At 45.6% G+C, this 21932-nt stretch overlaps 1 protein-coding gene across 1 annotated transcript in view; it reads left to right on the forward strand.

The window, feature by feature from the left end:
- Positions 1–21932, forward strand: part of LOC144763972 (von Willebrand factor A domain-containing protein 7-like) — a 262295-nt gene that overhangs the window by 165379 nt on the left and 74984 nt on the right. Inside the window, exons 10-12 of the mRNA XM_078650071.1 lie at positions 787–922; positions 13811–13987; positions 15775–15867. Of these exons, the coding sequence (XP_078506197.1) occupies positions 787–922; positions 13811–13987; positions 15775–15867 (406 nt within the window). The remainder of the gene's footprint in view (positions 1–786; positions 923–13810; positions 13988–15774; positions 15868–21932) is intronic.

Genomic DNA, 21932 nt, shown 5'->3' on the forward strand with positions numbered 1-21932 from the left:
TTTAGGAGCTCACAGTGAGCTGCAGAAAACCAACGAAGTAAATGCTTTGCTTCGTTTTCACTGCTGGCTGCATTTTATAGACAATACTAGGTCTGTTGTTGACTGGCAGCCCTTTGGCTTTCTCAGGGCCTGTTCATGTTTTGTCATTGATTTAAACCATTATTACTGGGAAACTGCTCACACCTTACAAATATAACAAGCATTGGCATAGCCAATAGGTCTCGCCTTTGGGACCTTATACGTTTTTAGCCATGCATCAGTTGATGTTGTTGCACCAGGGATATTGGCTGCATAACTAAATACTTATAAGGTCCCAAAAGCAATATCTATTGGCTATGCCAATGCTTGTTTGACTTATCTTATAGATATCACCTATTTCATTCTTCTGGAGGAAGATCTGTAGCACTTGTGATTGGCTTTTTGCAAGCTCCCACGTTTCTAATTGAGGTCTGACAATGTCCTCTTCTTCTGCTCGTTCCGGTGCAATTGTCACAGTCTTTGGGGATTGGTCTTGCATTTACATATTCATCTTTAAGGACTACTCGCTTTTCGTCTAGTATAGGAGATTTCTGGAAGTCCCACATTTTTTTGAAGTGGTCCGACTGTGTTGCATCTGTCCCTAATGTCAATGTCCTCTGGTAATATTGTCAAACTGTAGAAAATATATAACCGCTTCTATCCACTATGAAAGTGATCTGACATTATATGTTGATTTTCTGCACACCTGCCATGCACATGGGATCTTTGTTAACTTGTACTTGCCCTGTTGTACACATTATTTTCTAGGTTTTGGTATTTTATGCAAGGAGCAGTCCCTCAAAATCAGACTATGACTTCAGCTTCGAAGTGGACCCTGCCTTACAGGAGGTGAGGCTGTCTCTTTCAGGGGTGGTGCAAGCTCTCTCAGTCATCGACCCAAATGGTAAGTTCTGGCAGTACGTGGCATTCATTTAGATTTTTTGTATATGTTCTATAGAAATACTATACATATGAATATAGTGTTATTATGCACAACTATGTTCGTTGATATGCAGGGAGCTGGTCCAAAGAAGGTTGGTAATACTAAAAATGGAACAAAACCAATTCATCCTGACCTGGGGTTCCCCTCTCTATCAAAAATGTGGCCAAAGACAGACTTCTCATTGATAAAGCCCCCACAAGCTCCGAAGAGTGCTACCCCCCTTTTGATAGTGACTGCTTGGTACAAGACCATGAACATAACACTTTGTAAAGAATGCCTGGGAATGTTAACCTGAAGGGTGGAGGAAAGCCATCTCATTTGTAGACGTGTTTTATGCACTCACAAGCAATGTACCCTCGCTTTGGAGGTGCAGTTACAATACGCACATATCGTGGTGGCAATTTCAGAATGTTGCAGTGGAATTGCTTTCCCACAGTTTTTCCTGTTGCTCCGGTCATGATGTTCCCTCCTGGCAAAAATAGTAGACTAAGGCAAAATCTGGGTCACCAAGGTGTAATTTAGTGTCATTTTGGTAATTTCGTATTACTCTTTTCGCACAAAACTCCTGAAATGACCCTATTATGCCATGATGTGTACCTAAAATGTTACAGTGAACAAGCTGGAAGAACATAAACAAAAGAACATGAGTAGCTGTGTTTCGCTTTTTTAAACAATATTGTTAGTGTTCTAAAATACAGCGCCAAATGCCATTTTTGCTTTTCACATAATTAAGTACAATTTCGAGTAATTGTTTGTGATATTTCGCACAAATATACAAAAGCAAGTTGTGCAAATTTCACCACCTCTAATAAAGTAGCCAGTTGTCAGAAGACTGCCCCTCAGTAGAGTAAATCTTCCTTTCCCAGAGTGGCAGTGATTCACAGGTTTAACAATACTAATCTTTACAAGTATTTTGCTACCAGCCCATCACAGATGATGCAATACCTGTCAATGAGAGCTGTTCCACTACTTCCCCTTTGTGGTTCTACAACCACCACCCCATTACAGATATACGTCCTACCCACCCTATGAAACTATTCCACTACCGCACTTACAGCTGAGAAGAATTTTCCCACTTCTTTTTGGAAAAAATAGCCAAAATGGATCAATCCTTCCTTTCTACATAGCTCCCCTCCAACTCCCAATGCAAACCTGTCGTAACCTCTAATGCCTTCTCCACATCCCCTCGACCAGTGGACCCCTTCTCTCTTCCGCCCACTATTCTACCGCTCCCCAGCGGCTCTCCCCACCCACCTACTTCCTCACCCCCACAACCACTCCCCACACCTATCCCCTACCACATCGTCGCCGGAAATCAACTCCTCTAATTCACAACTAAAGAACAATGCCTCCTTGCTCAACTTCCTCCCGTGACTGAGCTAGAAGTCTTTAAAATAATTGGTAATCTTAAACGGTACTCCCACACAAAAGACCCCTTACCCACTAACCTTGTCCCTGCCCTTAAGAACATCATCACCCCATACTGGACCACAATCATCCAGCCGCAGTCAGTAGGGGAGTAGAATTTCGTTGCACGCACTGCATTGCATTTGGGTATGCAGTGCGCGCAACGAAATTCATTTGATTTATTTAAATGTTTACTTACCTGCAAACCTCCATTATCCATACATTACTAAAGCCCCACCCTCCCCCTCCCCCTCCCCATGTCACCACCCCGGCAGGTACTCCCCTACCGATCACAGCTGCAATCATCAACACCTCTCTCTCAGTGACCAAGATGGACGCTTAAGGACCGGCTCCGCCGGCCGTCCCATCCTGACTCGCCATCCGGCATAATATCCTGAGTCCCGTCCCTACCATCTGGTGGGTGACCCACAGCTTTGCCACGGGGTGAAAATTTGGAGAGTTTGCGTGGTCCGGTGACCGACAATCATCGTATGTACCTTTGCGGCTTACTGGGCAACGAGTCCGGAACCTTGAGTGTGGCCCTGCCCACATTGGAGTTCAACAACATCGGCGAGGGGGACCGGAAGTGGCCAGTCGGAGACCTGGCCGCGAAGCTTTTATCACTTCGTGGATGCCGGACGGCCCCATTATCCAGCTGCATGGCCTAGAGACTTTTGTCACGACGGGAGTGACCCGTGGCTGCCTGGTTTCGGCGTACTTCGGGGAGGATATTCGGTCAGACCCTGGTCGGGGGCAGACGTGGTGCCTGGGACTCTTGGTGACCCTGAGCAATGGTTGACCTGCTGGACAGTCTCTGAGGTGGCCCGAGGTGACTGTGTGCTACGACCGTGACTCGTCATATCTTGTGCGGAGTATCGGACTCGGAGGGCAGAATGGCGGCGAGAGCGGACCCCGATAAACCTCAGTCCAAGTCTGTGAGAGGGACCAGGCAGGTCCAGTATAACAAACTGGATCGGTACACCATGCCTAAGGGGTCCCCAATCGAGGTGAAACGGGGTCCAGCAGGGGGCCTGGAGGGCAAACCCGCCGGGGACGACCCGACGATGAAAGATCTAATGGCTGCAATCACTGGGGTCCAGTCCTCACTGAGCAAGATGGACAACAAGTTGGACACTGTCTCCATTGAGGTGGGCCTTATCAGGGCGGATCTCACGAAGACAAGCAAAAAAGTTAAGTCCGTGGAGGTCAAGGCGTCGAACCTCATGGAGGATGTCACAAAATTGCAGCAGGAGGTGAGGGAACTTAAGGTGGCCAGGACTCAGGTTGACCGGAAACTGGATGACTATGAGGTGCGTGCAAGGAGGAACAACATACGCATCCTTGGTGTGCCGGAGAAATCGGAGGGCCAAGCCCCGGACCTCTTCGTGGAAAATCTGATCCTCAATCACCTTCAGCCCAAGGGCCTCAGTAACTTTTTCACGGTGGAACGGGTGCACAGGATCCCTGGGAGACGACCGAGGCCGGGGGCGGCTCCTCGCCCCCTGATAGCACGGGTCCTGAATTTCCGGGACAGGTATGTCATCCTGCAGACGGTGCGCGCTTCGGGCCCGTGTCCTTTGAGAATGCTTCTCTGCTGTTCTTCCCTGACTTTACGCAACTCGTGCAGAGACAGCGGCAGAGCTTCATGGCGGTTAATCGGAGATTAAGGGACATGGAAATCAAGTACTCAATGATGTTCCCGGCCCGCCTCTGGATTGAACACGATGGCAAGACCTGGTTCTTTGATACTCCTGAGGTGGCGGCGGACTGGCTGGATAGAGTTCGGGGGTCGGAGTTCGAGGCTCGCGCCCAGGCGGAAGACGAGGGACAATGACTTTACTTCACTGTGGTTGAGCGGACTTGCCGAGGTGGCGCGGCTGTGGGTTTGTCCGGGGAGATTGTCTGTTCCCCCCATTTGTAGTGTGTTGTGAATTTATTTGCATCAGTCCTTGGGGGGGGGATATTTCCGAGTCAGGGCGGGGGTTGGCGGTCCTGTTGTAAGGTCCTCCTCCGCTTTCTACTTTTAGTTATTTGTAGTCTAGATCTGGGGAGACAGGCACACTGCTAGTTGGGGATGAGCGCAAGCTGTATGCAGGGGTGCAGGGTGGGGGGTTGGGGAGTGGGGTTTTGTTGTTTTTGGGGGGGTGTTGTTTTAGTTGTTTGTTTTTTGTTTTTGCATTGGGTGTCATCGACTATTTTGGATTTGCTGAATGTTAATCATGACTTCCAGTAGGATGGGATTGGGCTTTTCCATACTCAGTTGGAATGTGAATGGTTTAGGGCAGTGTTTCCCAAACTGTGGTCCGCGGACCCCAGGGGTCCGTTACACATTCCCAGGGGGTCCGTAGGGCAGCAGTTTTAAAAGCACCGAAAAGTTTCTTGTGTAATAAGCAGCTTTCCAGCAACAATAAATGTGTCAAGATAATGCCAATGATTAATGTACCTGCTGGAGAGCGAGGAGAGTTTTGTTCAGTGGCAGCTTTGACTTAACTAATGTAGCACAGAGGGTTAATGTGCCTACTGCAAAGAACGTGTAACATGCATTTTAGAAAAGCAGTATTTTACGTGCATAGGTTCATAGTTACTGCTTTTGTCACAGAGATTATTTCATTACTGTGCACTTCATAAGTGGCAATCGTAATCTAGCAGAGGCACCTATAAACTGTCATCAAAGAGCTGCTTGCAAACTGCATGGTACCAGTTAGTAACGTATGTTTTTTCCCAGTTATTCATTATCCTGATGCTGCTAAAAAGATTTATTTGGGCAGAAATACATTTGTAATATTACTAGCCACTGAGTTATGTTCTGAATCCTGAGTTTGTGCGTTTCCAGACCAGGAACTCTTAAAAAATACCTACCGGTATGGATGACATGTGAACCTTGTAGTCCCCTTTACCTTATGTAACATTTTATATACACACTGATTTACATGTATGATTCAATGTCTCTATATGTGTGTGATGTAAAGTGCTCTGACATCCTACAATGGTATGAGAGATGCAATAAGACAAATGAAATACATGTGACAGAGGGGCTGTTCCTTCAATATAAAATACTAAGGGCCAGATGTACGATCCATTTTTATATGCGCGAATGGGTTCGTGAACCCATTTGCGCATGCAAAAACCCATTGGGCCATGTACATAGCCTATTTCGCAAGTCGCAATTTGTTTGCGACTCGCTAAATAGGTTTTGCAACTTGCTATTTGGAAGGGGCATTCCATTCCAAATAGCGAGTCTCAAAACCATGTACAAATATTTTTGGGTCGCAAAACACTTAAAATGACCACCTACTTCAAGTAGATGGTAATGCATTCGCAAATGGGAAGGGGTCCCCAGGGGACCCCTTCTCCTTTGCAAATGCATGCAAAATTATTTTTAAGGGCAGGCAGAGGTCCCAGGGACCTCTGCCTGCCCTTAAAAAATGAAACTGAAAGGTTTAATTTCCTTTTTTTTAAAATGCATGGTAAACGGGCTGCATTTTTTTTAAACTGCTTTATTTAAAAGCAGTCCCAGACATGGTGGCCTGCTGAGCCCAGCAGGCCACCATCCCTGGGAGGGCGGGCATTCCCAATAGGCTCGCAAATTGCGAGAGGCTCATTAATATTTATGAGCCTCGCAATTTGCGACCCTATTGGGAATCCCAAACAGTGTTAAACACACTGTTGTACATTTCATTTAGCCACTCGCAATTTGCCACTCGCATTGTGTCGTCAATTGCGAGCCGCTAAATGAAATGGTCGTACTTCTGGCCCCAAAATCCTTAGCACTTTGAGTATTTGTTTTGTGTGCACACATGTTTTTTTTTTTAATTACTGTTTTAATATTTGAAATTTAACTCATACAAATTGCTTGGGGGTCCCCGGCTTCCAGTGGTGGATCAATGGGGGTCCTCACGAGTCAAAAGTTTGGGAACCACTGGTTTAGGGGATAAGATCAAACGAGCTATGGTGGGGCAATTGATCAGACGACACTCACCAGAAGTGGTATTACTGCAAGAAACTCATCTTATGGACAAGAGATGTATGGCACTGCATAGAGGGGGCTACAAGCTGGTGGCGCATGCAGGTTTCACTACCGGGTCTGGAGGAGTGGGTATCCTGGTGAAGAACTCGTTCCCATTCACTATACAGCCAACCTGGACTGACAATCGGGGACGATACATTGGCGTCTCGGGGTTGTGGGAGGGTAGAACAGTCATGTTTATGTCAGTTTATGTCCCTCCGGCCCTGCAGGCGGATACCTTTTGCGACCTGTGTAAGATCTTCCTTGCTCTGCCTGTTGGGGTTTTGGTGTTGTGGGGGGGGACTTTAATGCAGTGATGGATGGTGAGGCTGATAGACATCCCTCCCGGGTTTTGTTGCCGTCCCGTAGGTGGTTGTCAGATTTTGTAGCTACCACTGGACTGGTTGATGGGTGGAGGTTGAGGCACCCCGGAGACGGTGAATTCACGCATGTCTCTGCTGCGCACCGCTCCCTCTCGAGGATAGACTATGTCTTGGTGCCTGCTTTGCAGGCGGCATGGATTCAGGAAGTGCGACACTTGGCTAGGGTGTGTCTGATCATTTGCCGGTTTGGCTACGACTTCAGCTGGGACGGGGTGATGTGGCTAGGATTGCCCCGATTAGTGCATGGCGTTTGAGGGACCCCGGCACCAGGAAGGAGATAGTGCGTGCTACTGATAGCTACTTTCGTGAAAATGTTGGTACGGTAGACTTGAAGTGCTCCCTTTGGGAAGCGTACAAAACTGTTGTTAGAGGGGAGGTGCTTTCTCTCATTTCAGACCAGAAGAAAAAGAGCACGGCAGAGATTGATAAGGTGGAGGTGGATCTTTTGGACCTGGAGAGGGAGGTGTCTTCTAGCGCTGACCCGGGGGGTCTGCACCGCCTTCAGCTCCTTCAAGATCAGTATAGGAGCCTGGCACATGACAAGGCCAGGACGCAGCATGCTGACACCAAGAGCAGAATTTATGAGCATGGCGACAAGGACGGTAAACTGATTGCATGGTTAGAGAAGGGGGAGTGGGCGTCTTGTGCCGGAACTGTTGATTGAAGGTTCAGGCAAAACCTTGGATCCCCAGCAGATAGTAGACGAATTTGCCCGGTATTACGAAGAGGTGTACAGGTCGGAGGGGAAATATTCTGAGAGTGACAACGCTGATATGATACGGGATATCCCAATGCCCGCCCTGTCGGACGAGGATAGAGCGTATCAACAATCTGTCTTTACGAATCATGAGGTGGCGGCGTACATTAGAGGTGTTCATTCCGGGAAGGCATCTGGCCCGAACGGACTCCCTATTGAGTTATACAAGCTGAACTCTAACAGGCTGGCCCTGTTTCCACGGGACATGTATGAGGAAAGCGGGGATAAGGGTTATCTGCCTTATGATAAGCGGGTCGCTAACATCATTGTGATCTATAGGGACGGTAAACCGCGACTGGAGTGCCCTTTCTATCGGCCGATATCGCTCCTGAATGTTGAACCAAAGGTGTTGGCCAAATTACTTGCAACTAGACTAGTGAAAGTCATCACGTCCTTAGTGCATCCGGATCAGTCTGGCTTTATGCCGCGCCGCAATACCGCCCTTAATCTTCGTAGACTGCATGGTGTCCTGGGAGGCGGGTCCCAAATACATGAGCCGGCTGTTCTCCTATCGCTGGACGCCACTATGGCTTTTGATAGAGTGGAGTGGCCCTATCTTTTTGCGGTCTTGGGCAAACTGGGGATTGGTCCAGAGTTTGTGCGATGGGTTCGCCTCTTGTATTCCGGCCCTTTGGCTCGAGTGGTCGTCAATAATCACAAGTCGGGGGACTTTCCATTGGGGAGGGGCACCCGGCAGGGTTGCCCCCTTTCCCCGCTCTTGTTCACCTTGGCTCTTGAGCCATTCGTGGCTTGGGTGAGGTGGGACAGATCGATTAAAGGGTTGAGGTGGACGTCAGACTGGAAAGACAAAATTTCACTGTACGCAGATGATATCCTGTTGTATTTGACCTCCCCTAGACATTCACTGATTGTGTTTTTGGATATACTGGCGATTTACGGGAGGTATTCTGGTTTAGCTATAAATTGGGCGAAGTCAGTTCTCTTTGTGTTGAGTGGAGACCGGTCTAATGTCCCGACAAATTGTCCGGTAAAACTGGAGGCGGAGGGGTTTCGTTATTTGGGTATTTTTGTATCGAAGGACCCCAAGGTGAGATATAGCGCTAATTTGGTACCCCCGTTGGCTAGGCTTAGAGGGGATGTGGCGAGATGGAAATCTCGCCGCTCTCCCTGTTGGGTCGGCGGTTTTATTTAAGATGTTGGCTCTTCCGCGATTCCTGTATGTCCTTTAAAACACCCTTGACCCGGTACCTCCCGCATACTTTAAGGAAATTGAGTCTCTTCAGAGACAGCTCCTTTGGGATGGGAGACTCTAAATTGATGTTGCCATGGGATGACGGGAGGATTGGCTTGCCTAACATCCGGAAGTACTATTGGGCTTTCCAGCTGGAGGCCATCAATCATACCATCTATGGCTCGCCAGTCGATCCCGGGCAGTCGATCCCGGGTATGCGATGGATCGTGGCCAAGTGCCCGTGGGAGAATACACCAGAGTGTTATATGCTAGACAGGGACGGTTTCGGTTGGTGGCAACGCCGGCAGTTGCGACGCAAGTGTGGCATGAGGCTAACCGTTCTCCTAAGTGGGACGGGAAGATTACTTTGGCGACTCCACTTTGGAACTCGGAGGAACTGGGCAGTTTGTGGAAATCGAAAGGATTTGATCGGTGGGACCGTATCGGGATCTCGCAGGTGAAAGATTTGTGGGGGAAGAACGGGATTCTCACATTTGAGGAGTTGCAGGACAGACACCAACTGCACGAGAGTGAGCGGTTTCGCTATATACAGATTAGGCACGCGTAGCTGGCTGGCGTTCCCCGTGGTGTTACACCCACGGAGGTCTCTCCACTGGAGGACCGTGTACTGGATGGGCATCTCCCCACTAAGGCGATATCGCTGATTTATAAGAAGTTGATTAACCACACCGATGATCCCTTGGTGACACTCAGGGAACAATGGATTGCTGATGGGTTGGTCTTAGATGATGAAGATTGGGGGGGAGGCGGTATCGTCTCCTAGGACAGTAGCCGTCCCGATGAGGCTTAGGTTGGTGCAGCTGAAGATTCTCCATCGCTCTTCCACCACAAGTCTTAGATTGTTGCGGATGGGTTTAGCTGTGAATGGGACTGCCGTAGAGGGTATGGGATGATTGGGACATTTATGCATGTGCTGTGGGAGTGTGCGGAGGTTTGTGAATATTGGACAGCGGTGCATGGGAAAATACGGGAGGTGTGGGGAGTGCAGCTTGAGTTGGAAGCACGCCGTTGCTTGCTCAATGTGTGGGAGCCATCCGACCTCACGACCAATGGGAAACTCTGGGTCACACTTGCTTGTATGATTGCCAAACGCAATATTACGCAGCTATGAGGTGCCAGCCAGGCCCCTCAGATTGGGAAATGGATGGAAGACCTGGATTGGTGTATGTTTCATGAGCGGTCTGTGTATGTTACTAGGGGGAGACCCGGAAAATGGGGGAAGATTTGGGGTGCTTGGAATACATACCGAGGTGATATTTGTGTGCCCCCCACTCCAGCAGATGTTACTGAGATATTGGATTCCACCTGATTCCGTTATTGTTTATTCTGTATTCTTGCTGTAACCAAGGAAGTACTGTGATAGTTGCACAATGGCGGATGTCACCCGATGCAATTTTATTGTTATTGTTATGTGTTTAATAAAAAGATTTTTTTTTAAATCAAAACACCTCTCTCTCCACTGGCTGTGTCCCCACCTCCCTTCAACTTGGACAAATCTCTCCCATAATCAAAAACCCCAATGCTGAACCCAATGATCTAAACAATCTCCACCCCATCACTAACCTTCCCCTTCCCCCAAAGGTCCTTGAAAAATGTGTCCTACTACAACTAGACAAACACATCGAAAACTTCAACCTCCTCGACCCCTTTCAATCAGGCTTAAGGAAAGGCTGCAGCACCGAAATGGCAATGCTCACTGTCGTCGATGACATACACCACTCACTTGATAATGGCGAGGCCTGCCTTCTTATCCTCCTTGATCTCTCTGCAGCGTTCAATACAGTCAACCATTCAGCCCTACTTAATGTGCTTAGGACCCGTTTTGGCCTTAATGGAACTGCCTACAAATGGTTTGTCTCCTACCTACAACACCAAACTCAGCAAATCAAAATGAAAACTGTCTTTCTAACCCCACTCCTGTCTCCCTTGGAGTCCCCCAGGGATCTATTCTCTCTCCTTTCCTCTTTAACCTCTTTATGGAACCCCTCACCCTCGTTCTTAAACAAGCAGGCATCAACTACCACCTCTACACTGATGACACCCAAATCTATTACAAGATTAAGATTCATGCTGACATCTTACGCCTGAACAACACCCTCGCCAAGATCCAAACCTTGTTCCATTCCAAACTTAACCCTAATAAAACCAAAATAATGTTCTTCTCCCCTAAAAATAATCCTCTACCCGTTCAGTCCTGGATCTCTGACCTTAACGCACTAAATTGTTCACTCACCCTGTCTAACTCGGTCAAGTCTCTTGGTACTTCTATCGACAACACCCTAACCCATAACGTCCACATCAAAAACTCTGCTAAAGGAGCCCTCTTCACTCTCCGTCACCTCAAGAAAGTCAAACCCTTTATACCTACCAATGACTTTAAACTTGTAGTTCAGTCACTTGTTCTTTCACGTATTGATTATGGTAACGCCATCCTCAATGGAATCCCCAAGGTCCACCTTGCTCCAATCAAAGCTGTGCTCAACCTCGCAGCCAGGCTCATCACAGACTGCAAACGCTTCGATCATATATCCCCGGCTCTCAAATCTCTTAAATGGCTCCCTATTGAAGGCAGATCTGCCTATAAAACTGCCTGCATTACTCATAAAGTCCTCCACCAAAACACTCTGCAGTACCTCTCCATGAAACTCCTCATTGCGGGCACCACACAACCTCTGAGAAGCACCAACACCCTCCTCCTAATCCCACCACTGCATAAAACTAAAGCCACACAATCACGCTCCTTCTCTGGTAATGCCCCTATCATCTGGAATGCCCTCCCAAGAAACCTGCACTGTAACCCCTCCTATTTCAGCTTAAAAAAAGACCTCAAAATCCACCTCCTCAATTAGTATTGGGGATCTTAACCTGTGACCTGCACTTGATCTCCAATTCACCATGTTATAATTAGTCCAGTAATATTTGTGCATTTCCCGAACATCATCTACCTAATTACTTGATATGTATAGCTCTTGCCCCTGTTTATCTATTTGATTTGTATATTTTGCATGTTGTTTTCATTATCTTTTATCTACCTGTATGCCATGGTTGGCCCGATTATTATTGGGGGTCCTAACCTGTGACCTGCACCTGATCTCCAATCACCATGGTATATTTGTCCAGTTATATTTGTCCATTTCCCGAACATCATCTACCTAATTACTTGAAGTGTATAGCTCTTGCTCCTGTATATCTATTCTGATTTGTATATCTCACATGTTGTTTCATTATCTTTTTTATCTACTTGAATGCCATGTTTGCTTTATATTATCTTCTCATGTAAATCACTCTGATACCTCTGGGTCTAGCCAGCGCTATATAAAAGTTTTAAAATAAAAATGAAAATAACAGCTAAACCACTAGAACCCCCCCCCCCCACTTGTTCTTCACATTTATATCTTGATCATCTCTTTACAGCTGGCTGTACCTTTATGTGCCCTTTATAGTTACATAATATATGGGGTTGTAGGATCCCCCTTTAGAACCCATCTATGTTTTTTTTAATAATGCATAGGATTCTGCATGCCCGGTATGAACACCTGTCACTAATTTATTTACAGTTGTGAGACACCCAGTCAACGATTATAAAGAAAAGATGTCAGAACTCAACTGAAATAAGTTATGACTGTTGAGTTCTGACATCACAATACCTGCTGCCAGATCCATCAGGCGAGCGGAAAGGAAGGGCAGGTTACAGAGCATAATTAAAGCAGCTGTACATTGACAAAATGTAAAGAAAAATTTATGGCAACATGTTTATTTTTGCTCTCCTTGGGTAATTATAAAAAAGTTAGAATCTTTTTGCATGTTTCTACTGCTCCCCGTTTAAAAAGACAATTGTACTAAACTGCTTTTAATATCTAATTGGCAACAAATATTTAGCCACTTTTTTATGTGTTTAATTTTACACTAGTGGTGCTATTTTTCTTCTTCCTGTTTGTAAACAAACTCTCTCTTTCATGTGAAAGAGCTATGCACCAGGGAATTAAGTGGTTATGTGGGAAAGGTGATGTTGTGACCATTATAAGGAATAAAGTATCCTCTACCATACATGTTTCATCACCTTATAAAGGAACTCAGCCTTCAGCCTCTTTCCTGTACATGATCATGGTACTCCTCATTGATTTGCAGTATCCCTATAATATACAGCATGGGGTACTTTATGCCATATATCTCTACCTATCTGCAATGGCCACAACCAATCTGTATGATGAATCTACTACCTGTCCTTTACAGATGTACTAGTACATAGCTTTATAGCAATGCCATCATCACCCGTATAGATATATTCCAATATTCCACTACATGCCCATCACTACTATATCACGACTTACCTTTAAAACTGCACCACTGCAAGCCCTTTATTCCTTTTCCACTGTCAGCCCTTTACATCCACATCACTATACCAGCACAAACCCTTTGCAGTCATATTATCACCTTCCCATTAAAGCTACTCTACTTCCTGCCCTTCGTGGCTTGGTCTTTACCTGCCCTGTATGGCTCTAGTACATTCAACCAGTATGATGATTCTCCTACATGCCATTTACAGTACACCTCTACCAGTCATTTACACCTCCCACACTAACTGGACCTTTTGGCTATACTATTACCATCTCTTTACGGCTGTTCCACAGCTTCCTTTTTTCTGTTGTGCCACTACCTGCCATTAACTAGGCTATCACGTTATGCTGTTTCAACTAAACCTAGTCCAAAACTACAGGTTCCCTTTGGGATTTGAATTAATACAAAGCTGTTCTTTTAGTCATTGCCTTTTTTGCTGAAATGTTTTAGAGTATGTAATGTGAATGGCAAAGATGGACCCTGTCATTAACTGAGCTGTCATCTGGAATCACTTCTTTTTAAACATATGTTAATAAACTAATACCTCGATCATTAGAGTTGAGGGTGGGAGTGTCGAAGCTGTTGCTGACGTAAGATGTTCATACATCCCTACACCGTAACTTTATGTTTTACCAAAATAAAATATATTATTAGGCCTATTGAATTGTCAAGCACACATTGCTTCTTGAGGCGGATGCCTGCAGATACCAGTAACCACTGATCGTGTCTTGCATTCCTTTTACAGGGTTACTAACTACTATTCCAATTGGAGGATCAGGACTCTTAGGCGGTCTATTGGCGACAGTGGGAAACATTCTCCAGGTTGGAGAGACACTTGTTGTGAGCCTTCTGCAGACTCTCACGGGTGGTGAATGGAAGCTAAAGATACTGTCTCTTGATGACTTCACTGTTAAGGTAGAAGGTATGTCTCTCACTGTCTTCACTAATTTCATATTCCTCAGAGGTGTGCAACCTAGGCCCAGATGTAGGTAAAATAGATTTACCGATTTTTAATTACAGAATTTTACCGATTCGGTAATTAAAAATCGGTAAATCTAAGGGGTGGATATGTAGCTATTCCAGATGTGCTGGAATACCGATTCTGAAGAATTCGGTATTTACCGATTCGGTAAATACCAAATCGGTAATGCCCATTCATTCCTATGGGCTTTGAAGCCCATAGGAATGAATGGTCATTACCGATTCGGTATTTATCGAATCGGTAAATACCGATTTTTTACAAGGGTGCAGGGGGTGTCACTTTGACACCCTCTGGCACCCCCAAAACAGGCTCGGGTGCCATGTGGCAGGCATACATGCCCTAAGGGCAGGTCTGCCTGTCACATGGCATAGGTGTGCATGCACACATGTGCATGCACACCGGAATCGGTATTTTACCATCAAATTGGATTTGATGGTAAAATACCGATTCTGTAAGGCCTCTGGGACTCTGAAGAGTCCCACCTACATCTCGGTGCCTCAGAATCGGTAAATTTACCGATTTTTTTATTTTACCGAATCGGTAAAATTACCGAATCGGTAATTTTACAGATTCGTTAAAATAATGCCCCCTACATACCTGTCACCCATATACCGGTCGGTAACGGCCGAAAATACCGATTTTCGGCCATTACCGACCCACCTACATCTGGCCCTTAGTCCCACATGGCAGGATATAGACTAGACGTTCAGGCTATCCATAGAATATAAATAATCAAACAAATAATTTAAATGAAGCTCCTTACCGAGCCACTGATTATACTGATTATGTTTGTATAATATAGACCTTAACTAAAATAGTCATTTACTACAGAGGTTCTTATTCACAAAGGCAAACTTAGACCTGATGTCTAACTTTAGACCAGAACTCTAACGTTAAACCTGAAGTCTAATTTTAGACCTAAAGTCTAAATGTAGGCCTAAAGTCTAACTGTAGACCTTAAGTCTAATTTTAGATCCGAAGTTAAACTTTAGACCTGAATTCTAAGTTTAGACAAATTTGAGTCTAGACTTCAAGTCTAAAGTTAGACTTCAGGTCTAAACCTACACTTCAGGTTTAAAGTTAGACTTTAGGTCTAAACTTAAACTTCACGTTTAAGTTTACTTTTGTGAAGCCCAGTTTGACTATTGCACAAAATGCAAATATACACACAGAATTTGTTTTGTTCAAACATATGTGACTCGCAAGATAGCATACTTAATCCCCCAAACAGGACTTCCGTGTCTCTGCCCTTTAATCACTGGTCAGGGAGCAGTATCAAGGAAACCCACCTCTGAACGCTCCAGGAACCCAGCATCCCATGAACAAACATAGCAAGTCACTTGATAATGCGCTCCAGGTCATGGGGCCCACAACAACCACAGTGAGTAAACAGAGGTCCTGCAATGGCCAACACTCATATCAAGAACACAAGGTTCACACAAATAAGATCACTCCTGAAGTTTTGTCAGAGGTTCATTTATTTAGCAGTGACACATAGTGCCTGCACAGGCCACATGCGGATCAGCTGTTAGTGCCATGCAGACTACCGTACATATAGTAGTACACCTCATCAGAACTTTGGATAATCATAGATCAGCTGGTGCTTCTCCTTGAAAACCAGCCCTGCGGGGCAAAGACACATTTTCAAAAAGCACTATTTTGTGGTATCAGTTTTACTATGTGTCCCTTTTTCCTTGATCACAAATGCTTTTTGTTGTACCTTTCAGGGCACAGTGCAATGACTTTCAGGTATCAATTCCAAGAAGCCTTCGACGGACCGCATCCTGGTTTTGTCGGGATTGACCATCCATTAACCGCAGGTACTTGTTTCACTATATCACACCTAAGGACACTGCCAAGAAATGTCAGTAGCTTTCGCTGGGGTGTGCAAAGTAAGCAAACTTACTCTTGCTTAGTTACCGATGACGGGTTACTCATAGTTTGTGGGCCTTCTCCTTATGCAAAACAGTAATATTTCTTTGCAAGTGGTATTATTTTGTTACAAATGCTGATTGATGCTGTAAAAATACAGGAGGGTTTTGAGTTAATTCTAACAGAATTTTCTTCACAGATTTAGAACTGTCTGGGTCATGGCTCTTTTTTAAAAACTTATAAGAGGCACAGCTTTTATAAAGACCATATTCAGAAAAATTCAGAATCTATGTGTAAAAACTAACATTTTCAAGAATTAAAGAATGTATATGACAGAAAAACATTTGACTCTTTGGTAGTTTAGTTAAATTAATAAATCACTACACCGGTTTGCACGGAGGAGATTGCCGAAGGTGGGCTGTGCCCCTCTGTATCACAGGCCGGAGGAGGTGGCGCTCGCCGGACACTGTGGAGGGTGAGGCCCCTGTGCTGCACCGAACTTGTGTGGTGGGAGTGCCGTGACTTCTTGCCTAAGAGGGACGTGTTGTATCACCTGCATTGGGAGGTCCCGAGCAGACTCAGTGGCGAATGCTGTACCCAGGCTTGTGAAATCCAGCCTGACTGAGTAGCCTGCTGGCTGAGCCACAGATTCAGAGAGAGCGCTGTGGATTGAGTACTGGAGTCGATGTCCAGGTGAGGAGAAGGTGGGATGGGAAGCGGAGGAATCCCGGAGTTTGTGTTGGGCCCAGCCCTAGCACCTGTAGGTAGTGCACACCATGCCATGAGCAATCCATGCACTGCGGCAGACCCACATAGATAAGGACCCCGCACAAGTCTGGTGGGGGACTCCACTAACTGGCTCAAGTTGCTGATAGAAGCTGTTGGTCATAGCGGGTGCCAGAGGCATGGGGTCGGATTGAGCCCAGGCCCTTGGGTGCACAGCTTGATCTGCTGTTACTCACTGGGGCACTGGGGAACAAGAAATCTGGTTGACACTGTTAGATCGTAGGAGGCGTCCGGGTGGTGCTGCCTTTCCTCGTGCCCTGGTAGTGAGCTATTATTGGGTGTATTGGGGATTTCCATTGGTGTTGCCAGAACGAATATTCCTGGCTAGCATACACCTGAGAGGAGGATGGGGGCCGGATGGCCACACTTCACTGCACCTCATGTCATACATAGTGCCTGGTGCAATGATGGGCCACTTGCACACGAAGGTGGTGTCAACACCTGGCCACTCCTCCGTGCCTGTGAACCGAGAAGCTGGGGGGTCACTGGCTGTTTAGGCAGGTGACAGCGGACACGCTGGAGTCCAAACTAGACTCTGTACTCACAGCGGGTACCTCCCTCAAACAAATGTGCACTTCCCTTGAGTGCCTCATCGACAAAATCACAGTCTACTTCACCTTGGAGCGTGCAGATCATCACAAGCCGACTGACAAGGTACACGACATTGAGCAAGAACTGGCTGAAGTCCACCATATTACCAGGGTGGACTTCAGCCTACAGGGTGTGAAGGGTCTGTGCAACAAGCTGTCATTTGCAGTGCCAGTCGTGGTGGGAGTCGTAGGATGAGCAGGCGTTCCCTGCCACAACTACAAGCCACGCCCAATCTGGAGCAGGTTATACAATAGAGGTGGAAGGCACTGCATGAGGCGGAGATGATGCATAATCGCACTCAGAGACAGGATCCCAACACTTCCCCTGAATGCTCCCCCAACGTGGATGGCTCCACTGCGACGTGGCCATCTGGAGCGAAGAGTTTCTGGATTTCTGGAGTTCCCGGTGGCCAGCTTCCTGTTGCTGATGCTCCGCTCTACCGAGGTCAGCACTTAGAGGGGATCAGGTCCAGTAATCACCCAAAGGGAATGGAGCAGATGTTCAGGTGTGAGTGACATATGGCAGGGGTGGTCGTGGTGGTCTCCTTGGTGCTCCTAGCAGCTATGACAGGAGGTCAATGGCGTTGTTGAGTTTGTAAGGATGAATTGTGAGAGTTCTTCTATTATCCAAGGGCCACACTAATGAGGCCCTAGTGGCACTTTTGCACCAATGTAACATCACTTTTGTGATTTTCCGGTGGCGCAATGTGCCACATCATATATACAAGGTCACATAAAGCCACTTTACCTGGCTTTTCATCGCCTTGTAAATATGAGCCCTTTCACGCATGAACGTCATGAATGGGGCGTTCCATGGGTGTTGCTGTAGGCTTTTCCATGCAAAACCCATGGAATCTGAAGCATTTCCAGATTAACTAGAAACCGGAAACCTGAGATTGCGTCAGAATGTAACAACAACCCAAGGTTGGCGTTTGGGACGTGCAATGAGGATACATATTTTCATTTCTGCAGCACACATAGAAAGAGGATTTCACCTGAATTGATTGATTTTGTGCAGGAAGGTGTCCCTTCCTGCATAACATTAATGAGCTCCGCAATGTAGGCACCCTTGGCACAAAGGTTCCTGCATTGGTATATTGCAGCAATTGTGTGCTAACGTAGGAGAAAAAGACAGGAATGTCCCCTATCTTGTTGATGGGCACATCCCTGCACTTTTGTTTAGTCACAGGGCAGCACAGCAAGGTTTCTTGCAGTGCTGTCCAACACAAAAACCTCTTAAATGATGCCCCCAGTATGTTTGCACCATTTTTAGGATCAAGTATTTTCTGACGTTAAACTTCCTTCTAATTGGACTTAGCAGCAGTTTCTTTTCTTTAGCGACGTACAAGGAAATGCTTTGTATGTTTTGCTGGAGTTTTTACGCTGGAATGCCTACCGTGCATCTCATTTTCTGTAAGTCACGCTAAGAGAAGTGGCGCTATGAAAAATTCACATTAAAGCTAGAAAAATGCGGCTAACTGGAATTAGCTGCCACCTGTAAATAAATACGGAGATTAAAAAAAACTGTAACCTCAAAACATTTACGATACAACTGCGTTAAATCCTTGTAAATATACCATGAAGTTTGTTGCACTGTTTTGGGCAAAAAAATCATTTGATGTGGAACATGCTCTAAATAAAGTCTCAGTTCCCTGAACCTGCCACTCTTGTGTCCCCCAGACAGATTTTGTGTCTATTTTGTCTTCCCAAAAGTTGAAACCCTGTATAGATAGTTGGGAAACAAAGGAAGCAGAGTATATCAGCTTGGTGTTTGGTAGCATATTATTCTTTGCAGGTGTAGATGCAAGCCTATAGTGATTTGAGGCAGGGTCTGATGTGTCAAAACCGGAAAAATAGGGAAACGTTTGTGCAAATGTCTTTTAACTACCTTCTGGCGGTGTTGGGCAGAGTTCACATTGTGTGTAACTATAAACAGTGCGTGGGATACTAGCTTTGTGTAAGAAATGGTGATCATAATGTTGATAACAGAACATGTCACAAAAATTAGATGTACCATCATACAGTTCATCATTAGAAATACAACTGATTGATCTAGATCTGAAAGCAAATTGTGCACATTTTCAATGTCCCAATCATCAGAGAATGTACTACAGGTGATGACATAATTTAATGACATTTCAAACAAATATGAGATTTGCAAAACTTTAGTGTGACCATACACATCAACTGATACCCTGTCCCAGACTATTTATTCAGGAACTGGACCTACTATAATGTTCACCAGTGACAGGTCCCTCAGTTCACAGTGTGATGCATGTGGTTTTAGAACCAAGTTCACAAGTTGTACTTCAGAGTATTCTGGGAGATAATGTCCATTCAGAACCAGGAAAAAGGCAGTTACGAAACCAATCCAAAGGACCAGGAAAAGTCATCTAATTGTAATCCAGAGATGAATCCATGGAACAACAAAGTATGTGTTTTTCAGCCTAAGATCGAGAGCATACACTCATAGGTGGAAAGGGAGAGGTGGTGTTGGCAGTTCAGGTTCACTGGAATATGATGAAAAGTCGTCATAATGCACAAAGCAACCAGACCCCATCCAGCCTATTTTTGGAAGCTCAGCAGGTTTTGTAAAACCAGGAGATGACTCGATATCTGTGTCATATTCACATAGACGTCGTTCATTTTTCGAATTGAGGTTTCTGTACTTGTTGATTGCACAGTTGTAGTTTTTTTCAACAGGGAGTAGTATCATTTCATTGTTGTTTACAGCTTCTCTTTAGAGAGTGGAATCTTCTGCCGTTATTAAAACTTCCATCTAAACTTCCTGTACTGTAGCGAGAGGAGTGCGGCCACATAGTGTGGTTTGATCAGATCAATTGAGACAAACCTTTTGTCTCAAAGTTTGGCAAGAGACGGAATAGGACAGTTCTGGTACCTTGGGCAGCCAGGTTAGGTACAGGTGCTCTGTAAAAAGGCCCAAATAATTTTCTGTCCACTATTTTTTTATCTGACCAAGTCCCCAATCTTTGGTATCCAGGCAGATCGTGCTGGAACTACCTACACTTCCCCAGTGGTGGTGCATTTTTCTTGGACGATGCTTTGTAAAGCCAGAAATTCATTGAGTTTCTGTAAAATAACCAAACATTCATTCATGTCAAATGGTGTTTCAGCAAACCACTGTGCCAACACTATCGAGGTCTGGTACCCATATTCTCACCCCAAACAGGCATTCGTATGGAGTATGACTCCCCCGCAGCGAACTTCTTGGCATGTTGTTAAGAGCTCTTTGGGCCCTATATAGGTGATTGCCCCAACTGCTACCCTAGCCTAATACTGTTGCTTCTAAGGACTGCTTTAAGTCACGGTTCTGCCTCTCGACTACTGAATTCTCCTCAGGATGGTAGGGGGAAGTTTACCACAAGGCCACATCCAAGCTTCCCATGGCTTCTTTGTAAGCCTGAGAGCTTAATGCCAGTACCTGGTCAGGACATAGAGTGCCAATTGCCTATGTCCCGATAAAGATTTGCAAATCCTTTATAACAGTTCAATCGTCAGCCAAGCGCTTTGGCCAAACCCACAGGAATCTGATGCATGAATCCAATGCCACCTGGATATACTTGTTAGTCCCATCTGAGTGTAAGGGGCCAAAGTAGTCCAAATAAACACAAGCCAAAGGCTTGTCCGAAATCAATAGAGGTGTCTGTGCTGGACATGTTATGGTGGATCCCTTCATCTGCTGGCAGATGTTGCATTTAAGGAGAAAGTCCTTGGTCTGTTTTGTTAGACCTGGCCACCAATAGCAATGTTTCAGTAAAGATACTGTAGCCGTAATCGCTGTGTGAGCGGACCCTTGACCCTCATGTGCAGCTAGTATCATCCCTAATCTGAGATCAATATTTGGTATTACTCTATCCCCTACTCCTGGAATCTGGGCATACGGGATGTTGTGTGCATCGAACTTGTAGGAACACTTGAGTCAATAGCCTTTCGTCAGTGCACACACATTACGCATAGCATTAACTGCCACTATAGTTATTCCATCCTAGTACTGAATGAGTTATTGCAGCAACATCAGCAGTATGAACTGTTGCCTTGGTGCCTGCATCTGTCATGGAATTCCCCTCAACTTGAACACCAACACATTGATCACTCAAAAAAAGAACAACATGAGCCTGTGCAGAACTTTCCATCATGCATGCATCCTTTAACAATTGTGCATGCTGCAGAATATTGCTGTTTTCTTGCAACGGCTGGCTGGGCAGATCCATTGGTGTAAATGATGTATTCATAATCGATCTAGAGGCATAATTTCATTCGGCTGAGGGTATTGTTGTTCGTACTGCAAGATTTCTTGTCTTTACAATGTAGAGGCAAAACTGTAATCTACATCTGTTACAGTGAGAGAGTTAGCCCATTGAATCCATCTTGGATGCAAGGCTTTGGCATTAGGAAAGCTTGCTTTGCTATTGGTCTCTTAGGTCGGTCCTGTGGTAACAACAAATATTCGCTCACCCTGAGCCAGTGCTCTCTCTGTCACAACAGCAGTCTGTACCGCTTTGAGTATTTTTCAGTGGATGCAAAACTCATTTCAGCATTTGTGTACAAATGTGATTTGTACGCAATAGCAACTGTATCGCCTCCATTGAAAGTGGTGTAAGTGTACCCAGTCAATC

Source organism: Lissotriton helveticus, chromosome 1_1 (genome assembly GCF_964261635.1).
Source record: "Lissotriton helveticus chromosome 1_1, aLisHel1.1, whole genome shotgun sequence".
NCBI lineage: Eukaryota > Metazoa > Chordata > Amphibia > Caudata > Salamandridae > Lissotriton > Lissotriton helveticus.